General features: G+C 43.0%; 2 protein-coding genes across 5 annotated transcripts in view; both read left to right on the top strand.

The window, feature by feature from the left end:
- The window catches only part of RNASET2 (ribonuclease T2), a 53,729-nt gene extending 46,719 nt beyond the window's left edge, over positions 1-7,010 (top strand). For all 4 annotated transcript variants that reach the window (XM_085888834.1, XM_085888835.1, XM_085888833.1 and 1 more), the window contains one exon: positions 5,189-7,010. In XM_085888834.1, coding sequence (XP_085744960.1) covers positions 5,189-5,398 — 210 coding nt within the window. In that variant the 3' untranslated portion in view covers positions 5,399-7,010. The remainder of the gene's footprint in view (positions 1-5,188) is intronic.
- A 143-nt stretch (positions 7,011-7,153) lies between these two features.
- STXBP6 (syntaxin binding protein 6) overlaps positions 7,154-25,598 on the top strand; it is a 247,941-nt gene continuing 229,496 nt past the window's right edge. Inside the window, exon 1 of the mRNA XM_085888836.1 lies at positions 7,154-7,262. The gene's annotated coding sequence lies outside the window, so the exon portion shown is untranslated. The remainder of the gene's footprint in view (positions 7,263-25,598) is intronic.

Consider the following 25,598-nt stretch of genomic DNA (forward strand, 5'->3'; position numbering starts at 1 on the left):
GTTTACAAAGAAATCTGAACTGAAATATGATATTTGACCTTTGAAACCTTTGCTATATTACCACCATATTATAATGGTTGCAGGATTTTAACCACCGATGTATCACCAGGCATGTAGGGGACGAGAGGTTGCCACATCCGCTCATCATGGGTGTGTAGGTCGGTAGTTTAAGAACCACGTGGCTGCTGGCGAATCCGTCTGTCTAAATGGCTGAACAAAGCGAGACAGCGTCCTGCTTTAAAGATTATAACGATAAAGACTTTAAGACAATAGCGCTTTCCTATGCGAATCCAATTTACCCATCTAACAGGGTTATGTGCCTATTATCTAGCGCTATGGAATTCCCATTCCTCGATGTTCATGATGCAGGTTCTCAATAACGAGGACAAATTTATCATACACAAAATTGAGGTGGGGAAGAAGAAGAGCACAGGCCGCAAGCGGAGATACGGAACTGAAACAGATTAATCCTAAAAATAATCTCCGCACCCTCGGAACCACGACAAACATAACTGTTTATTTATTTATTATCACATTCATACAGGGGAACACGGGACTGATATCAAGAGAGAGAGAGAGAGAGAGAGAGAGAGAGAGAGAGAGAGAGAGAGAGAGAGAGAGAGAGAGAGAGAGAGAGAGAGACAGAGAGAGAGAGAGAGAGAGAGAGAGAGAGAGAGAGAGAGAGAGAGAGACAAGACAAGACAAGACAAGACAAGACACAGAACCTGGGTGCAAGCGACCTTGCTCACGCCTGATTTTGGCACCAAGACTTGAAGGCACATGGCCTTGAGCGGATTGTCCATCCTGCGATCTCCCGGCCTCGACACCGCAATGCACCACGAGCAGTGACCGCACACCCAACAGCCATGTGTCTACCCAGCGAGGGCTGCCTGTGGTGTGAGAGATGGCTCTGGATGAAAGTGAACAGAAGAGCGAGGGCCGGAAGCTTGGAGTAAGGTGAGGCGGGACAAGAGAGAGGATGAGGACGCTAGAAATGGGAGAGACCATCATGTGGTGATGGGCAGCATAGTTGAAGTCTTAGAAGAAGAGTTTACAACATACAAGACTTGGGAAGATGCTTTCACCGTGTGAGAGAAGTGTTGGTGAATCGATAGAGGTGAGCATTCGGTTTAGACTGAGAGGGGGTAACAAGGCCAGGTTTATTGCTCAGGTATGCAACCTGGAGGGGCAAGGGTGGTGCAGAGAGGTGAGAGGGCAGGCAGAACAACACCAGAATAGAGCTTGTGAAAAACTGCAATGCCATCAACTTGCCTGTAGTAAGCAAAAAGCAGATACCTGAACTGCCAATGACTGGTTTAGATGGGTAACACAAATGTCATGACACGGGGATCCTTTTATTATCGGGCTCATAAGGGCAATGCTGGAAGCAGCAGTAACAGTCCATAAGCAGGAAGCACATCGAGTTGATGGTTCCACTAATGCGGACCCGCCGCGCCAAAGCAATGTGCTTTGTGAATGGCCAAAATAAAGGGAATCATGCTCAAATGGATAGCGTGGCTTCCCTCGGTCGGGATCCAAATCTCGCCGGTCTCGTAAAATGAATGTTCGACCAATCTTATCTCCCAAACTGGGCTGAAACGTTTTACACACACAAGATAATGGTGGTAGACAGGTGACACGAAACCTTAAGGAATAACAAGTTTATCGAAAAGAAGACAAGACGAACAGAGAATCCAGAGATGACAGATAGAAAGGCACGAATTAAATAAATACACGTCAGGTCAGGTATGGGAGCATGTGCCAGAACAGCGCGTCGCTGCGTCCAATTTCCGCCGGTACTCCAGGGGCCTCCGTCTGGCCATCCCCCTGGCAGATGCCAGGCCCATCCCCATCTCCTTGAGATGATGGTCAACCTGTTGCAACCATGAGGCACGTGGTCGGCCCACTGGCCTCCTCCACTCATGAGACTCCCTCGCTGAGAGAATCTGGTGAGCAGGATCAGCGTCAGGAAAACGAGCCACATGTCCATACAGCCGCAACTGACGCTCACGGACTATGCAGGCAACAAATCTCATCCGAGTCTCTCTCAGCAACCGCTCGTTGGACACAAAATCCGACCAGCAATAGCCAAGGATTCTCCGAAGAGACCTGGTACCAAAGGAATTAAGTCTCCGTCTCAGATCCTTGGTCAAAGTCCAAGTCTCGCACCCATAGAGCAAGACTGGAAGTACCAAGGACCTGAAGACTCAGACTTTCGTCCTCCCGCACAGGTGCCGGCAGCGCCACACCCCATGATCCAGTGAATCAATGACTCCCCAGGCCCGACCCAGACGTCTATTGACCTCTGACTCGCAGCCAGCAGAGACATGAATATCACTGCCAAGGTAAGTGAATCTCTCCACGACCTCAACATCCTCACCACAAACAGACACAGACAGACACAGACAGGACAGCAGCATCCAAGATGTCATTGAAAGCCTGGATCTTAGTTTTGACCCAAGAAACCCATAATCCCAGCGGCTCCGACTCCTCATTCAGCACCTCGAGGGCCCCCAAGAGGATGTCTAAAGTCTCCGCAAAGATGACTGCATCATCTGCAAAATCAAGGTCCGAGATCTTGACATTCCCAAACGATGCACCGCAACTTGATCTCTCCGACATCCTCCCTAAAATCCAGTCCATACAAGTGCTGAAAAGTGTGGGGGCAAGTACACATCCCTGACGAACTCCAGTAACAACTGGAAATAAGTCAGAGATGGTACCACCACACTTCACAGCACTCTCAGTACTAGAGTTCAGACATCAGATCGATCAGTTTTGGTGGCACCCCACGAAGACCAAGAATCCTCCAGAGGACATCCCGATTCACTGAATCGAACGCTTTACAGAGATCAACATAGGCTGCAAGCAGCCCCTGCCGAAACTCTCGTCTGCGTTCGGTGAGGACACGAAGTGCAAGGATACGGTCAATCGTTGACCTCTTTGGTGTAAAGCCTGACTGCTCTGGACGCTGGTGCTCAAGCAGATGGTGGCGAACCCTATCGAGAATTATCCGAGCAAAGACCTTGCCTGGCACTGAGAGCAGCGTCACCCCTCGGTAGTTGTTGCAGTCTTGGCGATCACCCTTCCCTTTCCAGAGAGGGACAACAAGGCCCCTCTTCCAGTCAGTTGGGATGATGCCTGTGTTCCAGGCAGAGCACAAAACTGCATGCAACGACACGAGTGCAGCATTTCCACCAGCCTTGAGAAGTTCGGCATGGATGCCACAGATCCCTGGAGCTTTGCCCCGTTTCAACTGGTTCACCGCAGCCCGTGTTTCCACAAGCGGAGGTGGACCACAGTTGATTCGAGGGTCAGCAACAGGGATTGTAACACCCTTGACGTCCAACTCGACAGCTGGGGGATCAGCCTGGTACAACCGCTCAAAGTAACCGGCCCAGCGGGCCTTCACTTCAGACTCCTCTGTCAAGAGCCTCCCACTCTCTGCTCGAACTGCAGTGCTCCGAGGGATGGGCTTGGATGAACGTAATGCGCGAATTCCCCTGTAAGCGGGACGAGAATCACCTGTCCACAGGTGATGCTCTACCCCCTCACAGATTCCTCACACATAGGCCTCCTTGTCCACCCTCAGTGCACGTACAGTTTTACGCCTCAGCTCCCTGAACAGCTCAGCTCTGCCATTCAGCCTGGCCCTGCGACTCTGGTCAATGGTATCCAGTGTCCCTTGAGAGACAAAATTCTTCTTTGCCCTGCGGTGAGCTCCAAGGCATCCACCGGCAACATCAAGGACGGTGGTCTTGAAGGCGCTCCACAACTCTTCAGGACCCCCAAAGCACCCAGACCCCCAAGTGTCCACTCAGCCTGTTCGCAAACTCCTCAGCTACTCTCTCATCCCTGAGCTTGGCAACATCCAGCCTAGGCTGGGATGGTACCATTCTCCAGGATTTAAGGTGCAGCTTTAGAGTTGCTACAACAAGCCTGTGGTCAGTATTGAGGAACTGAGCACTCCGGTAGACCCTGCAGTTCTGGATCATCCTCCAACGACCGTCAATGAGGACATGGTCAATCTCCTTTGCCACACCGCCAGCGTTGGAATACCAAGTCCAGCGATGAGCTTGTGGGCGCTGAAACCATGAACCACCCACGCTAAGTCCATGACTTCTTGCAAAGTCAAGGAACTTAGTGCTATTCTGGTTCATATTTCCTGACCCATGGGGACCAACACACACCTCATAACCATCCCTATCAGTTCCAGTCGATGCATTGAAATCCCCCAAGACTAGAAGTGTATCTCGTCTGGGGCACTGATCAACCACAGACTCGAGTGTGGCGTAGAATGCATCCTTCACGGTGAGATCACTCGCCTCAGTCGGAGCATAAACAGAGACCAGGGAAATGACACCTAAGGAGTGACGAATCCTTAATCTCATAATACGCTCGTTGACCGGTGTTACCTCAATTATCATTGGGGTCAGCTTATTGGACACAGCTACAGCAACTCCTTGGGTATGGTAACCATCAGAGCGACCAGACCAATAGTAGGTGTAACCACCCACTATTATCTCGCCGCAATCCGGTCTCCGAACCTCAGAGAGAGCTGCAATCCCGATGTCCAAACGCTTGAGCTCAGATGATAACAGAGACAGGTGATCATCCTCTCTTAGGGATAGGACATTCCAGGCACCCACCCGAAGGGACCGCCTCAGGTTAACCCAAGGAGACCGCCGTCTGGTGGACGACACCTTAGCACCACTCCGACACACTCTCCCGCAATCTGACCCAGGGATGTTACCCCGTGGTTTCCCTCTTGTCATCAAAGATTGGGGGTCCCGAAGGCTATACAAGGTCCCGAAGGCTAAATACACGTCATGATACAGTAATACAAAATGCACTTGATACACGAAAATAAACCGAGGGTGCCACTAGCACGCACTTTCCCTCACAATGGGGGTGAGGCAAGGTCTAAGGATATGGGGATGGAAACAGGCTCAACATGAGTAAGTCTCCCGGGTGAACAGCACGGACCACCCCACAGCCGCAGCACCCAGTAGAGAGAAGCAAAGAAGGAGAGCGACGGAGGACTGAGCAGAGATAAACTACCCATGTGCAGCCACAAACTGCTTCTAACTTTTCTGAAAAATCTTCCCATGTTATTCTGTTTTAAAGCAATGTTGCACTTGTCAAACTGAGTTTGATGGCATCACCTTTTTATCTACTTTCTTTTTAGGATCAGAAGCAGATGCTCGGTCAGATCGAAGTGTGCCTCAACAAATCTTTATTACCCATCGCCTGTGAGCATTCCAGCACCCAAGCGAAGTCACAATCCTCCAACTCGAATAGTACCCAGAAATTGATTTATTTGATGACATCACCGTTCCACTTGTGCAGCAATGCCTTGCCAGTTGTTTACCCCCCAATCAGTATGAGAATGCCATGAAGTGTAGCACTGTTCAGAGGAACTTGCGCAGTGCATGCATAAGCTAATTAGGCTTGCTGTTTGATCCCATTATATTGCACTTTCATGAGCTTCAACTTAGTTACTACAGATTTCACAAGTCCTGCTACTGCAGTCATTTTTAAAAAATCGTTATTGTGCCTTTTGCTGCTTATTTCAGGGGGGTGGCTGGTTTAAATAGATAATTCAGTAACAGGCTTATTTTTCCTTTTCAAGACTTTAAAATGCTAATTTTAAGCTTTTATTGCCTCCGCCACCGAAGGTGAAGGAGGTTATGTTTTCACCCCTCCCTGTCTGTCTATTTGTTTGTCTGTCTGTTTGTTTGTCTATCTGTGTGCAGGGTATCTCAAAAAGTTTGGACGGATCCGGATGAAATTTTGTGGACAGGTTCGGTGTGTGGCAAGGACGAACTGATTAGATTTTGATGAAGATCCAGATCCAGATCCGTCTACTACAATTTTTAAAGTGATTCTTCACCCTTGAGAGATTGGGCTCAAAAACGATTATGTAGCATGATATTTCAAAAATGTATTTAGCCCGATATGTTCTCGTGGATCAGGCATTACGTAACAGAGGTATGCGTTCTACCGAGTGCCCTTCTAGTTATTTTATGGTTTGGCCTTGGTGTTGATTCTCAACCCAATGACAAACTGTTGCTAGGGACCTGTCTGTTAGCATTGTTTGCTTGTGGACATGAAAGATCCCACGGTGTCTTTTGACAAGAAGTAGTTTTGCCTAGGGTTACCAGTACTCTGACCAAGTTCCAAATTCTGGTCAGGTTCCAGTCAAATGTCAGGCCTGTCCAGCCAGTTCTTGAAAGACTTGGGCCAACAATACATGCTTTAAGAGCTGCTGAACCTTCAGTAACTTAATGGGACGTCACAAAACATTTCAATATACTTTGTAATTTTTGATACTGGTACACAGAAAAAAGTGTTGCTTTTTAGTCAGTTCTGAAGAAAGTGACATAAAATGGGGGTCCATGTCCTTCCGTCCTTCCTTCCGTCCTTCCTTCTGTCCGTCCGTCCGTCCGTCCACAATCAATCTTTTGATCATTATTCTACAACCTGTGGTCAGAATGACTTAAACGACATTATTCTATTATAATGTCGACATTATTCGACATAATAATGAATGACATTATTCTACAACCAGGAAAGATAATGAGTCTTAATGAGTATGAAGTTCATTCGGACCAATTAATTTTTAAAGTCCTAAAACTCCAAGAGTATTCATAGTTTTTGCTTTTTGTATGGTATAATGCTTCTATGGACTATAGAACAATGTCTACACCTTATCGCAGCATTTTTTTCTGAACTTTTTTTCCCAGGAAGAAAGATAATGAGTCGTAATGAGTATGAAGTTCATTAGGGTCGGAATAAAAACAATGAATGTTGATGAATATATCCAATATCAATGAAGTCGGAACTGACCAGGGCCCACGGGCCGTATTTTTGTTATCTTTGATGTACATTCAGCTTGGTTTGTGGGATTGATAATTTTTTTTGTTATTTGAAATGTTTAATAGACATTTGAGCATTAGCAAATACTATATTCAAGCTTGGAAATAAAAAATTGTTTCAGACGTGTAAAACATGTTCATTGATAACATACTAACTTTGAGATGGGCTTGCAGGATGGCATAAGAGGTACGCACACTCGCCTCTATGCTGTCTAGTCTGGGTTTGAATCTCGACAAAGCTATAAACTGTCACTCCGGTGTTTCACAGGCAGGGTGATTCATCAATATGTGTGCCGTCCCTTGGTGGAGGTTAAACGGGATGGCCGTCTGCCGGCATTAGTTGGTGCGTGTCAAAGATCCCATGGTGTCCTTCATGAAGAGGAGGTGAGTTGTCGCCGACGCCTGAACAAATGACAAATTCCTGCCCTAACTACTACTGGGAAGGCAATGGCTAACCACCCAGTACAACCATTGCCAAGAAACTGCTTTAGCAGCACTGACGCTTTATAATAGAGTATGGTACATCAGAATCAGACAACTTTTAGGTTATCCATTATTAATGCAGTTTAAATTGAAAAAATAAATAAATAGGACCACTGGACCTGGAGCTTATCTGGGCCATAGCCTAATGTTGTAACCCACATTTGGTAGCATTCTGATTGGTGGGTCTGGAGAAGAAGATTTTTGAAGGAAGTTGTGCAACCACCACTTGACACTTCCGGTCACGTGATTGGCATGACCTCCACAATTTAACATCCCTACCCTGGCCTAAAATAATGTTTTAACCCAAATTTGGTAGCATTCTGACTGATGGGTCAGGAGAAGAAGATTTTGAAGGAATTTATTAAATCTGCCATTTTGACCTACTTAAAGTCACGTGACCAGAACGAGCTTTGCAATCTCCGTTACCAGTCAAGAGCAGAACGTTGCTGCCAAATTTCAGCAGGACCAGCCTCGCGGTTTTGCCAGAGAATTTGAAATAGGAGATGGACATATGGACAGATGCATGGTGAACGATGACAATGCCTTTTCTGGAATTCCAATTCCAATTCCAAATAAGCTAAAAAAAACAAACTCAAAAGCATCTCAAATTGCAGTCACATCAATTTTGTACCCAAACTGAACTTGACAAAAATGACAGTGAAAAACAATTGTACATTTTATTAATTCGTGTTCTCCACAATCTCATAATCAAGGTTTGTTGAAGATTTGGTGATAAAAGCTCAACTGGGAAAAATAAGTTATGGCTTGGATATACACACTGAATCTTAATGGTAAACAAGGATTTTGATTAAAATGTTTATCGCTGGTACCACTTCACCGATGACATCATCCTTACAATCCTTTATTCCCCATTGAGAGTATAACGAGATGTGCCGAGTTTCAAATATTTCCGATCAGCAGATTCAGAGATATGTTTTAATTTTTTGCGTTTAATCCAAGATGGCTGCTACACCACGTGACCTATGATAATTATTAAAATATTCTCCATGGGGTGCTCGCACACTCGCCTCGAGGCTGTTTGGTGCTTCTACCCTGAAATTTTTGTGTCACACGGACAAGTGGTTGCTGAGAAAAAAAAGAAGTTACAAAAAGAAATACAAGTGTTTTAAAAACAAGAACGTACAGGTACATTCAAACTACACCGCTCCCTTGCCAAATAAATAAATAATAAATTCTCCAACACGCAACATTGCCGGGGTGCCTTTGGCGCCCGAAGATGCCACCATGCAACACATGGAGAGGGAATTGGGAGATAGTGGTGCACTTCTGAGGTGAATGTGTACAAATGATACTTAATCACCATGCAGCATATGGAGACGGAATTGGGAAGGAGCGGTGTACAATAATTGATTCATTGCAGAAGTAAAGTAAATAATAATCGTAAAATAATTAATTTCTTCATCAATTGCCTAATAGCATACCAAAACTACCACTGTTTCATCCGAATCTGCAACTTTTTGAAAATTAAGTGATTTATCGAAAAATGAATAATTAAAATAAACCAAAAATACTGTTTAAGTCAAATCACTTGTTCACTTCCTCACTCAAAAGGTGCCTGAGATATTTCCCAGGTGAGAAAGAAAATAAATAAGTAATTAAGAAATCTACAATAATTAAGCAATTAATCAATAAATAGAAATATACCGTTTTTGTCAAAGCAAATTACAAAATTTAAGCTCCAGAATTGAACTTAGCAGCAGTTCCAACTTCTAAAAAAAAAAAAAAAAAAGTTCATTTGTCTGATTTGGGCGCTTCCAGGTGCATGGGTTTTTTTGACCGATTGGTAATTGCTTGCCAAGCCAGCCATTCTGTTGGGATGCTTGCTTGAGTGCTTAAGCCACTTTGTGAGCACTCACTAAGCTGCTTGGTTGTTCGTTTCAAAGCCACCAAGATGGCTTTGAACCATCGCTTCGTTGGATTGATGACAGAGGCTCAGCGAGTAAACACTCCTCTTACCTGCAACTTAGGAGACTCGCACAGTTAAAGACTATGTTCCATGAAAGACAGCTGGTGAGCAGCAAGAGTGGAAGAAATCCAGGCGGCAGCTGATGCAAAGAATCTCGAGCGCTTCTCTGGACCGTCTTCTCGTGGTATCGCAGTCGATGGACCATCTTCTCATGTTATCGCCGCACGCAGTAGCTCAGACGGCCAGCACCTAATCCCAGATCCAAACAAGATCCTGGAGCGCTACACTGAACACTTTAATGGTGTCCTTAATTGCCCTTCCTTCATCTCCGGTGCGGCCATTGACTCTCTCCATCAGCGGCCTATATTAGAAGAGCTTGCCCGTCCTCCGACTAAAATATAGGTCACCAGAGCTATCAATGAGATGTCATCTGGAAAGGCACCTGGCGATGATGGTATCCCTTCTGAGGTTTTCAAGTTTGGTGGTCCAAACCTCCTCACCTGAGTGACCCAACTCTACATTACCATGTGGAGTGAGGAGTCAGTAATCCAGGTCTTGAAAGATGCCACGATTGTTCCCCTGTACAAGTGCAAAGGTGATAGGTTGTGTGTCAGCAACTACTGTGGTGTGACCCTACTATCTATTGCTGGCAAATACTTGACATGCAATTAACAATGATGCAGACATCAACAATTGCCAACATAATCACCCCAGAAAGCCAATGTGGCTTTCGCGCTGGGCATGCCACGACTGATATGATGTTCTCCACTCGTCAGCACCAGGAAAAGAGTAGAGAACAACATTGCGACCTATACATGGTCTTTGTTGACCTTATAAAAGCGCTTGATCTGGTCAGTAGAGAAGGCCTGTGGAAGCTACAAAGTCATCCATCCATCCATTGGGACCATACTCTGTGCAGAGCATTGATGCTGCCTAAGCAGTCTCCTTGGCTATTGGGCACAATCCTGGATGGGTCGCCACTCCAACAGAGGATACCAGCAAGCTGACACTCATTTTGCCGACCTCGGAAGGATTACAGGCAGAGTCAACCCCACCTGGTATTAATTCAACAACCAAGTGGGATTTGAACTCAGGATCCTAGGATCCCAAGCCCACCACCCTAACCATGAAGCCAACACCAGACATAAGTACAAAGTCGGCTGTCCCGCTAAGTTGGTTAACATGATCAGATTTCTTCATGATGGCATGGTTGCTCGTGTGAGGGACAGTGGATGCACTTCTGAGTCATTTCCTGTTACCAACGGCACAAAGCAAGGCTGTGTCCTAGCTCATCTATTATTTAGCATTGTGTTTTCTTCTGTGCTTCATGATGCTTTTGAAGATTGCACCTGGGGAATGATGATCCAGTTTCGCACTGATGGTAGTGTCTATATTTTGCCGCATCTGAGGGCCGAGTCTAGAATCACGAAAATGTTGCTCCGTGATCTACTTTTCGCCGATGACTGCGCACTCTTCAGGTCATAATTTCGAGGAACATGCAATTTGTCTACTCCTTTGTGCAATCTGTTCATCGCTATGGCCTTAAGAATAGCCTCAAAAAGACTGATGCTATGCTTCAGCCAAGACCAGAAGATGAATACACTGTCTCAAACATCACTACCGATGACACGCCACTCAAAATTGTAGATAAGTTCTGCTAACTCGGAGGTGTCCTCACCCAAAATGCAATGATTGACGATGAAGTAACATCAAGACTCGGTGAAGCATGTGTGTCCTTTGGAAGATTGACGCATCGCCTTTGGCATGAATGTTGTGTTCGCCTATACACCAAGATTAGTGTCTATCGTGCCGTCGTCCTATCAACACTTCTGTAAGGATGCGAATTTTGGACACACTATCATTGTCATATCAAACGCTTTGATCAATTCCATATGTAATGCCTCCATAACATTCTTGGCATCATCTGGCGAGACAGAATACCTAATATCTCAATCCCAGACCACTGTCGCATCGAAGGAGGTGAGTATTTCCTGATGCAAGACCAGGTTCCCAGGTCAGAACACCTCACAGGAATGGAAGACCATAGAATTCTGAAAACGCTTTTCCATGCGTGGTGGAGAAAGGAAGCGTAATAAGGATCTTCTTAAGTCTACACTCAAGTCTTTATATAGAATAATAGGACTGCGCATCCTGAAGTTTACCTGGATCAGGAGAAACGGTCACGCAACAACCCCCCCCCCCGCAGACCCCCTTAGCCCCGATATTATATATATATATATATATATATATATATATATATATATATATATATATATATATATATATATATATATATATATATATATATAACCTCTTCTTCTTCTTTCGGCTGCTTTCGTTAGGGGTCGCCACAGCGGATCATCCGTATGATCCGCATAGTGAGTTGGCACATGTTTTATGCCAGATGCCCTTCCTGACGCAACCTTGGTCGCCTCTTACGACACAGGGATATGGTAAATCTATTTTAACCGGGGTATACACCGGCCCAGTACACTGGTACTCACTTCGCTGACCTCGGAAGGATGACAGGCTGAGTCAACCTCCTGGTGTGTATTAATTCAAGCGGCCAACGAGGCTTGAACTCATATCAGGACCTTTTGGATCCCAAGCCGCTACCCTAACCACTATATATATATATATATATATATATATATATATATATATATATATATATATATATATATATATATATATATATATATATATATATATATACACATATATATATATATATATACACATATATATATATATATATATATATATATATATATATACACATATATATATATATACACATATATATATATATATATGTATGTATATATATACACATATATGCCTGGTGTTGGCGAAGTGGTTAGGGTAGCGGCTTGGGATCCAAAAGGTCCTGAGTTCAAGCCCCGTTGGGACACTGAATTAATATATGTATGTATATATATATATATATATGTATATATATGTATGTATGTATATATATATATATATATATGTATATATATGTATGTATATGTATATATATAATGTGTATATGTATATGTATATATATATATATATATATATATATATATATATATATATATATATATATATATATATATATATATATATATATATATATATATATATATATATATATATATATATATACCAAGTCGAAAACACCAGGGGGTTGACTCAGCCTGCCATCCTTCCGAGGTCGGCGAAATGAGCACCAGTTGTACTGGGCCCGGTGTATGCCCCGGTTAGAATAGGTGTACCATATCCCTGTGTGTCGTAAGAGGCGACCAGGGTTGCGTCAGGAAGGGCATCCGGCGTAAAAACCTATGCCAAATCATTATGCGGACAACAAAACGAATTTCCATACCGGATCGGTCGAGGCCCGGGTTACCAACGACCGCCACCGGTACCGGTGGTCAGCAGGGTACCAGTGGAAATTGTGCTACTGCTGGGCGAAGGAGGAGAAGGAGACGGGGAAGGCGAGTCCGGAGGCAGTGGGAGAGGGGGAAGGGTAGAAGTGTGGAGGTGAGAGTTGGAACTCTGAATGTTGGGACGATGACTGGCAAAGGGCGAGAGTTGGCTGATATGATGGAGAGAAGAAAGGTGGACATACTGTGTGTACAAGAGACCAAGTGGATGGGGAGTAAGGCGAGGAGCATTGAAGGTGGTTTCAAACTGTTCTACCATGGTGTGGATGGGAGGAGAAATGGTGTCGGGATAATCCTGAAGGAAGATCATGTCAAGAGGGTATTGGAGGTGAGGAGGATGTCTGACCGAGTGATGAGTGTGAAGTTGGAAATTGAAGGGGTGATGATGAATGTCATCAGTGCATATGCCCCACATATGGGGTGTGAGATGGAATATAAAGAAGATTTCTGGAGTGAGTTAGATGAAGTGGTGGAGAGTGTATCCAAGGATGAAAGAGTGGTGATTGGAGCAGATTTCAATGGACATGTTGGGGAAGGGAATAAAGAGGATGAGGAGGTGATGGGGAGGTACGATCTCAACAAGAGAAATGTGGAAGGGCAAATGGTGGTAGAGTTTGCAAAAAGAATGGAAATGGCAGTGGTAAACACGTATTTCAAGAAGAAGGAGGAACACAGGGTGACATACAAGAGTGGAGGAAAGTGCACACAGGTGGATTACATCTTAAGTAGGAGATGCAACCTGAAAGAGATTAGTGACTGTAAGGTTGTGGCAGGGGAGAGTGTAGCTCGACAGCATCGATTGGTGGTCTGTAGGATGACTTTAGAGGATGAGGTTGAGGAAGAGAGTGAGGGCTGAACCAAGGACCAGATGGTGGAAGCTGAAGGAGGAAGACTGTTGCGTGAAATTTAGGGAGGAGGTGAGACAGGCGTTGGATGGTGGTAAAGATGGGTGGGATGATTGGGCAACGACAGCAGAAGTTGTGAGGGAGATAGCTAGGAAGGTACTTGGTGTGACATCTGGACAGAGGAAGGAAGATAAGGAGACTTGGTGGTGGAATGAGGAAGTACAGGAAAGTATAAGGAAGAAGGGGTTGGCGAAAAAGAAGTGGGATAGTCAGAGAGATGAAGAAAGTCGGCAGGAGTACAAGGAGTGGCGTCGAAAACCAAAAAGAGAGGTGGCAAAGGCCAAGGAAAAGGCATATGACGAGCTGTATGAGAAGTTGGATACAAAAGAAGGGGAAAAGGATTTATACCGATTGGCAAGACAGAGGGACCGAGCTGGGAAGGATGTGCTGCAGGTTAGGGTGATAAAGGACGCAAATGGGAATGTGCTGACGAGCGAGGAGAGTGTGTTGAGAAGGTGGATGGAGTACTTTGAGGAGCTGATGAATGAAGAAAATGAGAGAGAGAGAAGGTTGGAAGAGGTGGAGATGGTGAATCTGGAAGTGGGGTGGATCAGTAAGGATGAAGTGAGGACTGCTATGAAGAGGATGAAGAGTGGAAAGGCAGTTGGCCCAGATGATATACCAGTGGAGGCATGGAAGTGCTTAGGAGAGATGGCAGTGGGGTTGTTAACCAGATTGTTTAATAAAGTCTTGGAAAGTGAGAGGATGCCGGAGGAGTGGAGATTAAGTGTACTGGTTCCGATTTTCAAGAATAAGGGTGATGTGCAGAGCTGTGGAAATTACAGAGGGATAAAGTTGTTAAGCCACACCATGAAGTTGTGGTCAAGAGTAGTGGAAGCTCGGTTGAGAGGAGAGGTGACGATCTGTGAGCAGCAATATGGGTTTATGCCAGGAAAGAGCACCACTGATGCGATGTTTGCTTTGAGAATGTTGATGGAGAAGTATAGGGAAGGCCAGAAAGAGTTACATTGTGTGTTTGTGGATTTAGAGAAAGCTTATGATAGGGTGCCAAGAGAGGAGTTGTGGCATTGTATGAGGAAGTCGGGAGTGTTGGAGAAGTATGTGAGGATCGTGCAGGATATGTATGAGGACAGTGTGACAGCGGTGAGGTGTGCGGTAGGAATGACGGACCGGTTTAAGGTTAAAGTGGGATTGCACCAAGGATCGACTCTGAGCCCTTTCCTGTTTGCAATGGTGATGGACAGGTTGACGGATGAGATCAGACTGGAGTCTCCATGGACCATGATGTTCGCGGATGACATCATGATCTGTAGGGAGAGTAGGGAGCAGGCTGAATCGAGCCTTGAGAGGTGGAGGTACGCACTGGAAAGAAGGGGAATGTTCGTCAGTCGGAGTAAGACGGAGTACATGTGCGTAAATGAGAGGGAGGGTGGTGGTATGGTGCGGTTGCAAGGAGTTGAGGTGGGGAAGGTGGATTGGTTTAAATACTTGGGATCAACTGTCCAAAGTAACGGAGAGTGTGGGAGAGAAGTGAAAAAGAGAGTGCAGGCACGATGGAGTGGGTGGAGAAGAGTTGCAGGAGTGATTTGTGACAGAAGGGTAGCTGCAAGAGTGAAGGGGAAAGTATACAAGACGGTAGTGAGACCAGCTATGTTGTATGTTGTATGGTTTGGATGTTGTATGGTTTGGATGTTGTATGTTGCTATGTTGTATGGTTTGGAGGCGGTGGCGCTAACAAAAAGACAGGAAGCTGAGCTGGAGGTGGCAGAGTTAAAGATGCTGCGATTCTCGTTGGGAGTGACGAGGATGGATAGGATAAGAAATGAGTGTATTAGAGGGACAGCGCAGGTAGGACGGTTTGGAGACAAAGTGAGAGAGGCGAGATTGAGATGGTTTGGTTGGACATGTGCACAGGAGGGAAACCGAGTATATCGGGAGAAGGATGTTGAAGATGGAGCCGCCAGGCAGGAGGAGAAGAGGAAGGCCAAAGAAGAGGTTCATGGATGCGGTGAGGGCGGACATGCGGGTGGTTGGAGTGTCAATGGAAGATGTGGAGGACAGAGTGAAATGGAGACAGTTGGTCCGCTGTGGCGACCCCTAACAGGAGCAAGCCGAAAGAGGAAGAAGATATATATATATATATATATATATATATATATATGTATATGTATATATATGTATATATATATATATATATGTATATATTTGTATATATATATATATATATATATATATATATATGTATATATATATATATATATATATATGTATATATATATATATATATATGTATGTATATATATGTATATATATATATATATATATATACAAATATATACATATATATATATATATATACATATACATATATATATATATATATATATATATATATATATATATATGTATATATATATATATATATATATATATATATATGTATATATATATATATATATGTATATATATATATATATATATATATATATATATATATATATATATATATATATATATATATATATGTATATATATATATATATATGTATATATATATATATATATATATATATATATGTATATATATATATGTATGTATATATATATGTATGTATATATATATGTATGTATATATATATATGTATATATATATGTATGTATATATATATATATATGTATGTATATATATATATATATATATATATATATATATATATATATATATATGTATGTATATATATATGTATATATATATATATATATATATATATATATATATATATATATATATATATATATATATGTATATATATATATATATATATATATATATATATATATATATATATGTATATATATATATATATGTATATATATATATATGTATATATATATATATGTATGTATATATATATATATATATATATATATATATGTATGTATATATATATGTATGTATATATATATATATGTATGTATATATATATATATATATATATATATATATATATATATATATATATATATATATATATATATATATATATATATATATATATATATACATATATATATATCAATTTCATAGGGATTGTGTGATGGCGAGCCGAGTTTTTAGTGTGCAAGCTTGGTATTATAATCGAGAATATATATATATATATATATATATATATATATATATATATATATATATATATATATATATATATATATATATATATATTAATCCCGTGAACAAACTCGTACATCACAGATGATGAAGGTTGTGGTCAAGTTTCATTGAAATTGTATGTGTAGTTTCAGAGAAGAGAGCAAATACCTATTTTGGGGGCTCAAACCCCCCCCCCACAGCCACCCTGAGAACCTGAGTTTTTTTTTAATGCATTGAACAACCTCGTACATCACAGATGATGAAGGTTATGGTCAAGTTTCATTGAAATTGTGTGTATAGTTTCAGAGAAGAGAGCAAATACCTATTTTGGGGGGTCAAACCCCCATCCCCCATCGACCCCTTTAATGAGTGCAGATTTTGATGTGGTCGATACACTTTTGTCCGTCACTGGTGATGAAAGTTGTGGTCAAGTTTCATCCAAATCATTTGTGTAGTTTTTGTCTACCATTTCGATGAAACTATACCCCCCTACTTCACCCCCTCCAAGGTTTCTGCAGGACACACGCTGTCCACCATCACCCCTCTTCTGTTGAAACTACGTAAATCCAGGCTCACACCTCTCCTCCACTCATTTGTTCCTCTCTTTCCCCACCTGTGGAACCAACTTCCATATTCTCTTCAATCTCATTCTTCCAGGTCTTCAAGACAGCTCTTCTCCACCATCTCAAGATCATCCACAATCCAAAGCCATGATGTTTTCTACCCTCATTCACCCCCACTCTCCCCAATCCCTCCTTCCAAATTTCCAGTTTTCCCTCCTTGGAGTTTCCTTTTCTATCCATCTCAAACCATCCCCCCCTCCCCACCTCCATACATCCTGTCCTGCCCCCCATTCATCCCCACACCCATTGTTTGTCCAAGTCTCTCTCTGTCTTGGCTTTCAACCCTGCTGTTGGTGTTTCCCATCTTTCTACTGTTCCTTTTGTCCTGTTGTGTCCTGATTCATTCAGTGTGCTTGTACTAGCTCTTCCACGAGCCTCAAACTTGTACTGTATACAAAAATAATTTACATACAACACCCCAGTGAATTGCCCCAAATCATGCCGCACCGCTCCCCATATCTTTATCAATATGAGAGCAGGTCGTTCGACACTGTTCAAGATGATGATCGATGGTTCCTCATGAGGTTGGTGTTAAAAACTGTTCATCCAAGGCATCCAGGGAAGGTTTAAAAAGCCAAATAACCCTGTGACAGCGATGTACATAAGAGGTCCACATGGTGGCGCTCACAGTCTGTGTGTGATCGGATCAACACGACAAAGGTGTTACATCTCTCATTTTATGACGTCACAATCTGCTGCACTATTCTGTTTGACATTCCATTGTGAAGCATTATTTATTTGCAAAATATTTATTTGTTATTTTTACAATAAATATTTGAACATTTTTGACCTAAACCCCAATATAAGATATTTTGATATTAAACGTTTAAAAAAATGCATTCCATGTGTGTTGGAGCACCAACATGCAGGTCAGAGGTCATTGTGGTCTGTGGATCGAGTTTATGTCCATATTACATGCATACAAGAATGAGGTTTTCTTATTCATCTTTCCCTTTCCAATGTTGTTTCGTATGCAGCCTGTGGCTGCTAGTTGCATAATTTTTGGAAGCACAGCTGTGCCGCTAATGCAGTGCCCCTGTTACCAGTAAGCTGGTACTCGTTTCACCGATCTCAGAAGGATGACAGACTGAGTCAACCCCACCTGGTGTTAATTCAATGGCCGACAGGGGCTCAAACTCAGGACCCCAAGATCCCAAGACAGGTACCCGAACAGCAAAGCCAACACCAGGCTTACGACCAATAGCATTGCGCAGAAAGTGTTCAGATGTAAAGATGTGGAACTAATCGCAAGAGGCTGACCGACTGTACAGAAAAGCATTCGTTATTTCGCTCGGTCTGTTTGGCATTTTCTGGTTCTGATGCAACAAATTCATTCATTGATGGAATGACAGATTGGAGGCATGTGCATCAGCGAGTGGAGAACCATGAAAAAAGTCCCATGCATGGAGCTTGTGCAGAATCGTACTTTTCATGGCCATTAAGGCAGATATTAGCAGTTCGCTGAGCTGGAATCAAATGTCCGTCCACTGAGGGTAAGTGCGCAAGAGGTGACAGGTACTGGAGCGGGTCACAGACAACAGACATTGTCAAAAATGATAGGCAAACGTGGGCTCAGCGACAGGGGCAACAAATCGGAGGCTGCATAAGCTTTTGCAGACATTTCAGTGCATCACGGTAACTTTTTGGAGTTAATTCTACCGCTTCGTAAGTATGATGTGTTTACAGGAGCACGTAAACAATTTCATTTCGCGAAACAAAATGCTGCACAATTCAGGTGGGGGAAGAGGCAAGGGGATCGATGGTGGCCTTGCTTTCCAAGCCAACAATAAAATGCAGTTGCAGAGGCAATGTGGAAACTGATCAAAAAGAGTATTGCAAACGAAGTGAAAGAGGTGGGCATGTTTTGCATTCAAATAGATACAACTCAGGACATAACCTCAAAAGACCAGTGCTCTGTCATCCTCAGATGTGTCGCAGATCACATTCACGAGAAACTAATTGCGGCGATAGATTGTGACTCAACTGGGGAATACTTTCTTCAGTTAATAAAGCGGTTTCTCGATTCATATTTGATTTACATGACGAAATGCACTGGTGTTCAACTGATGGTGCAGCAAATATGCAAGACCAACAGAAGGGGTTTTCCATGCTGCCTCAACAGAGTCCCCCGGCCAAGTCTGTGTCTGGTGCTATGCACACGCACTAAACCGAGTATTAGCAGACACTTCAGAAGTTGTGATTGCAAATGCATCACTATTTGCTCGAATAAATGATATTGTCATGTTCATTTGCGAGTATACCTGGTGTTGGCTTAATGGTTAGGGTGGTGGGTTTGGGATCCTAGGATCCTGAGTTTAAATCCCCCTCAGCTGTTGAATTAATACCAGGTGGGGTTGACTCTGCCTTTCATCCTTCCGAGGTCGGCAAAATGAGTGCCAGCATGCTGGTATACTGTGTCGGAGTGGTGACCCGTCCAGGATTGTGCCCAATAGCCAAGGAGACTGCTTAGGCAGCACCAACGCTCTGCACAGTCTGGTCCTAATGGATGGATGGATGGATTAGCGAGTAATATCAGCGTATGAATGTCTGGGAAAGCGTGAGTCAGGACACTCGCCATCGGAGTCTGTTCACGATTGGTGAAACATGTTGGTGCTCAAAGAATGCAACACTGAGAAAAGTGTTTGGGTCATTCTCAAAACCAGACTGTGCTTTGTACATTGACATAATTGTGACGTTGACAAAGATTCAAGAGAATGCGTGATCCAATCCTGTAGTGCGTGTGAAAGCCAAAGGATACGCAGAGTCGCTGCTAAAATGAGACCATTCTCACCGCTCAAATCTTTCTGCGTATATTTGAGTCTCCATCACCTCGATGAAAATATCTGCAAACAAGTGCAATGGATATATTGGCAGCTCATTACATGGTCACTGAAACACAGGAGGATTTCAGAAAGTGTGCGAGGGATTTTGATGCTGTCTGGAATTCAGCCAGCAACTCTGTGGAGTGGGCCAATGAAAAGCTGCTAGACCAGGACAATTGTGAACTCGAAATGCAGGCCGCTCTGCCTGTTAAAAGGATCAGGAAAAAGAACACCATGCCAGGTGAGTCCAGTGAGGATGAAACCAAGTGACACAACTACAGCCTTCAGGATTAATGTCATTTTTGACACAGTAGCAGTCAGCATGCATTGTCATTTTCTAAAAAAAAAAATGGGACATGGGCTTAAGACACAATCACTGGAGGAGTTGAGCAAACACCTGCTCGAATATAACAAAAGGGCCACTGTGGATAATTTGCAGTCCTAATTAACCAGTCTGGCATTGCACTGGGACAAGCTTGAGACATCACATTGGTTGACTACGTGTTGAAGACAGCAAGTGAAGTTCTTATTGAAGATCAGGTGATCATGCAAAAAATGTGCAATTTGTTTCTCCCAAAGATACAACTTGCTGACTGATGCTTATCATGTCATTGGCCTGGCCTACAAGTTCTTATTGACTCTATCTGTTACAAGTTGCACGTGAGAGAAGCTTCTCTTACTTTGAAGTTCATCAAGAGCTGATTGAGAAATACTGTCACAGGAGCATCTTCAGTCTTTTATGTCATGTCAACCAGGCCCTAACATGCATGTCTTTGCATGGATGGTCAACCCTAAGTCATGAGATAGAGGAGTTTCCCTGTCTTTTACATGACGGGTCATGTCAGAAACATCATCTCTCAGGCGTTTACAGCTATTGTATCTCAACAGTTGAGCAATAGTTAATTATGTTTGCTTCTTTGCACTGTTATGTAACTTGATGTTTGGTCCTTTGAGGATCATCAACACCAGGACAACCAGAGACTGTGGTACTGACTGCTTGCCAGTCTTCCTCGAAGGAGCTGGAAAAGTTTGACTGAATATCAAACAGATTTCTGCGAACAATTTTGGCAGCTTTGGCGGGATGTATTGCCTCATCATCATAGCTCTCTGTGTATGCATCACGCAGTGCATTCCCTCTGTGTTCATCAAATACAAGGATCATGTCTTTTCCATCTTGATGAGCCTGTAAATGATGAACATAAGCAAGAAGCCTATTATTTGGTCTGGTACTGTGGATTCGACCATTACTTTTTATACCCAGCTGGTGTAAGCGATCTGTAGACAGTTTTGCCGAATCTGCTAATTTAAATACTGGTAATTGTTCTGTTTGTCTACATTCTTTCATGTATTCAGCAAGCTCAGCAAATGATCTGTGACTAATATTTTCCTTTTCGGTAGTTTCCTTGTCATTGGATTGAATCTTTGCTTTCCTATGTAAATTTGTCAGGTAGGCAGGGTGATACTTTGATTCTTGTGCAATGAGATAACCGGCACTAAGTTTGGTAAGAATTTTCCTGTCCTGCAGTTGAAGTGCACACTTTCGCACATGATAATATAGTTGGATGTTGATGCACTGCAAAGTTCTCCCGATTTTCCTCACACATCAGAGAAGAAACATGTATCTGCAGTTGCGGTGACTGTGTCCTTTGTTCTGGTATATTTGGTTGAGGTCCTGGTAAAAGTGTCTGCTTCCAATGATTTTCTTTTCTTCTCTGCTCTTTTCATCATGGTTGAATTGAATTTTCAGCGGCATGATTTATGCCAAGGTGCTTTCTTTAAGCTGAGAGTCTGTTGCATCCCCTTTCCTTCATCAAGTCTTGACGAGTTTAATTGCATTGGCATGCTGTCAAACTGGTGGAACCTCTACAAGTTATCAGCCAGAGTGATGTATCCAGATCCAGACTGAACACTTCGACTATGCCGGGCATTGAAGTGTCTCTTGTTTAATTTACTTGTATAAGATACATGGGGACCAATCTGTGGCATGTGATGGTGGAGATTGTCTTGATGTATCAGGCTGCTTTGGGCTGATTTACGTGCATTGACCATCCATTGTGCTGTATTGCACGTGCCACCATCTCTGACATGGTCTATTGCAAGAGTGATCTAGCATGGAGTTCTAACAACCACCACCACTTGGAGTAAGTGATACTGCCATCTGCAAGCATAAAACATTAATTAATACGAACAGTTTAAAGTTAATGAGTTTAAGGGCATCGTTATAATTGAACACTTTTTTGTATTATGTACATGAGGAATAGGTGTAGATCAACTGAACACATCAGCCAGGACAACATTTTAGGATGACAATTAACACTGATGCAGAGATGCTACATTATCTAAAAGGGCACTCTTCGACATCACGATGTCACCAGATATGCCTCTGCCCACATTATTACATCATTATACATACTTTTATCAAGTTTGATTTAAATCCCTGAACCCAGATTCAAAACATTAAATAATTCTGGCTGCCTGACCATGCATCTGATCAGGTTGAAATTTAAAACATATATTCCCCATGACTACTCGATCATAAATGTTACGTTCCACGTTGATTGATGAGGTGTTTCAAGAGAAATAATTAATTTTTTTTTAAAGACTTTCATTCAATCCAATATGGTCACCAGACCATTTGACTTATCCTATTGACATGACACTCAAGAAATTCGGATTTGAGATCAAAAGATGAATATGAGCAAGAGCTTATTTTTCTTGCTATTTCTATGCATGTATGTTTTACCATTGTAGAAAAAGAACACTTTTTATGTTCAGTCCCCCCACTTTAGGTAAGCATAAGTAATGGAACAGATGACTGACAGGTGTTTTTTGTTGCTCAGGTGTTTCTTGTTGCAATGATTGTTCACACATAAAAAAGCTGTGAATGTGTCGTCTTGGTTTTAGCCTTTGCTTTTGCCTTTGGAGTGAGGAGGCATAAACTACCATGAAGACCAGAGAACTGTAATATTAATTATTTGTAAACCTCCTGGTATACCCAAGGCTTGGGCAACATGTAGTGAAGTTTCCCCTCGATCTGTCAAGCTGTTCTGGAGAGGAAGGTTTTTAAAGGTTCATTGTTCAAAAAATCATAGCTACCAAACCATGTGACCTATGATGTCATACTCATAGTTGGAGAACTCTTTGTTTTTCATGGATAGGCGATCACACCTGTAAAGTTTAGCCTTGATTTGTTTTCATTTTTTTTTTTTTTTTCATTTTCATTTTTTTTGTTTTGGGGGATTTCTGACTTTAAGCTCCTCTTCAATTGATGCATGCTCCGTTGGATTTAAATCAGGAGATTGACTTGGCCAGTCTAAAACCTTCCACTTTTATCCTCTGATGAACTCCTTGGTTGCGTTGACAGTGTGTTTTGGACCATTGTCTTGCGACATGGTGAAGCGCCGCCCAATGATGCATTGTCTTGTACATAGGCAGACAAAATGTTTCTGTGCACTTCCCAATTCATTCTGCTGCTGCCATCATTAGTTACGTCATCAATAAATATGAGTGAGCCAGTTCCAGAGGCAGCCATGCAAGCCCAAGCCATGACACAACCTCCACCATGCTTCACAGATGAGGTAGATCCGATGCAGTTCCTTCCTTTCTCCAAACTTTTCCCTTTCCATCACGTTGGTAAAGGTTCATCTTGGTCTAATCTGTCCATAAAACTTTGTTCCAGAACTATTGGCTCACATCTGTACCTCTTGGTAAATTCTAATCTGGCCTTTCTATATTTGGTGCTGATGAGCGGTTTGCATCTTGCAAACTCTGGTGTAGACTTTACAATTTTGCTGTCGAAGTCTTCTTATTTTTTTTTCAATGCATTGTCGAGGCTCGTATAAGAGCTAACACAGATAACGTATAACAAAGGGAGCAGGAGTCAAGAGGGGCAGGAGAGGGAAGCACAAAACAGTGGGGAACAGAGACGTAAGGAGATCTGTGGCAGGGAGAGGGATGGGACGGGGAACATGGGATAAACAAGATGGACACTACAGGGACTTTCAGGAAGGAAAGCAGGGAATTTGAATTAGGGTGGATGAACGGGGGTCGAAAAGATCATGTTTTTGGATCGGGGAAGTTAAGCGATGGTGGTGGACAGCTGTTTTGAAGACCTGGAGGGAAGAGTTGGATTGAAGACAGTGTGGGAGTTTGCTCCAGAGGTGGGGAAAAAAGAGGAACGAAAGAGTGAAGGTGAGCAGTGATTCTTGATTTTGGTAGTTTCACCAGAAGGGGGATGCTGGTGGACATTGAGCACTCTGTGGAAATATGGGGGGACAGATCACAGACAGGGCAAAGGGGGGAGGGGGTTCAAGGTCAGAGAGGACACGGTAAAAGAGAGAAAGACCACCGAACTGCCTGCATTGAGAGAGTGAGAGACCCAAAGACTCAGCTTCATCGCGGGAAGTACCAACGATCCTAAATGCCTTGGTTTGCACAGAGTGAATCCAAGAAAGGTGCAAGGCCAGAGCACCAGCCCAGAGGGGAGAGCAGTACTGCATCTGGCTGCAGATGAAAGCTTTATACGTGGTCAACTCAGGTGTGCCAAGAAAGGATTTTGAACGACAAAGGATGCCCAGTCAGTGACTGGCTTTGGAGGCCAGCTTGGAAATGTGACTTTCACAGGAAAGATCATGGCAGATAGTGAGACCCAGAAGCTTGAACAACAGAACTTCTTTAAGAGGATTGTTGGGAAAGTAGATGGGGGGTTTTCCAGATGGTCCTTTCGGAGAGACACAGTGAGAGTGTGAGATTTATCAGGGTTGAAAGACATATTTCACATGTTGGTACCAGCTTGTGATTTTATCCAGATCTGCAGAGAGTGAAGAGGCTACTGCTTGCTGATCTAAGGGATGACAGATGGTACGGCAAAGGGTGGAGTCATCAGCAAAGAGGTAAAGAGGGGTTTTCAGAAACAGAGAGATCATTGATGAAAACCAGAAAAAGCACAGTTCCCAGAACCCTACCTTGAGGACCTCCAGCCTGGACAGAAAGAGGGGATGAGAGAACTCCATTTAGGGCTAGACGTTGACTGCGACAGGAGAGGAAGTATGTGAGCCATGAGTGGAGATTGCCTTGGATACCATAGGAAGAGAGTATGTTGAGCAGGGCAGCATGCCAGACCATATCAAAGGCATGCAATATGTCTGGGCAGATAGCTTTGATCTCATGTTTGGCATTGAGTACCTCCATCCCTTGTTGGTTAAGCAGAAGCATCATGTCCAGGGTAGAGTGACCTGGTCTGAATCCAAATTGATGATCAGAAATCAAGCCATTGGAGAAGAGAAAGGATTTAATGTCGGAAGCGATGATGGATTCTATAACCTTGCTGGGAGAAGGCTGAATGGTCTCTAGTTGCAGGGATCTGTTTTTACATATTTTTTATGCAGAGCAGTAATGTTTGCTGATTTCTAATCAGATAG

Source organism: Eptatretus burgeri, chromosome 7 (assembly GCF_056783735.1).
Source record: "Eptatretus burgeri isolate ZD-2024b chromosome 7, Ebu_testis_v1, whole genome shotgun sequence".
NCBI lineage: Eukaryota > Metazoa > Chordata > Myxini > Myxiniformes > Myxinidae > Eptatretus > Eptatretus burgeri.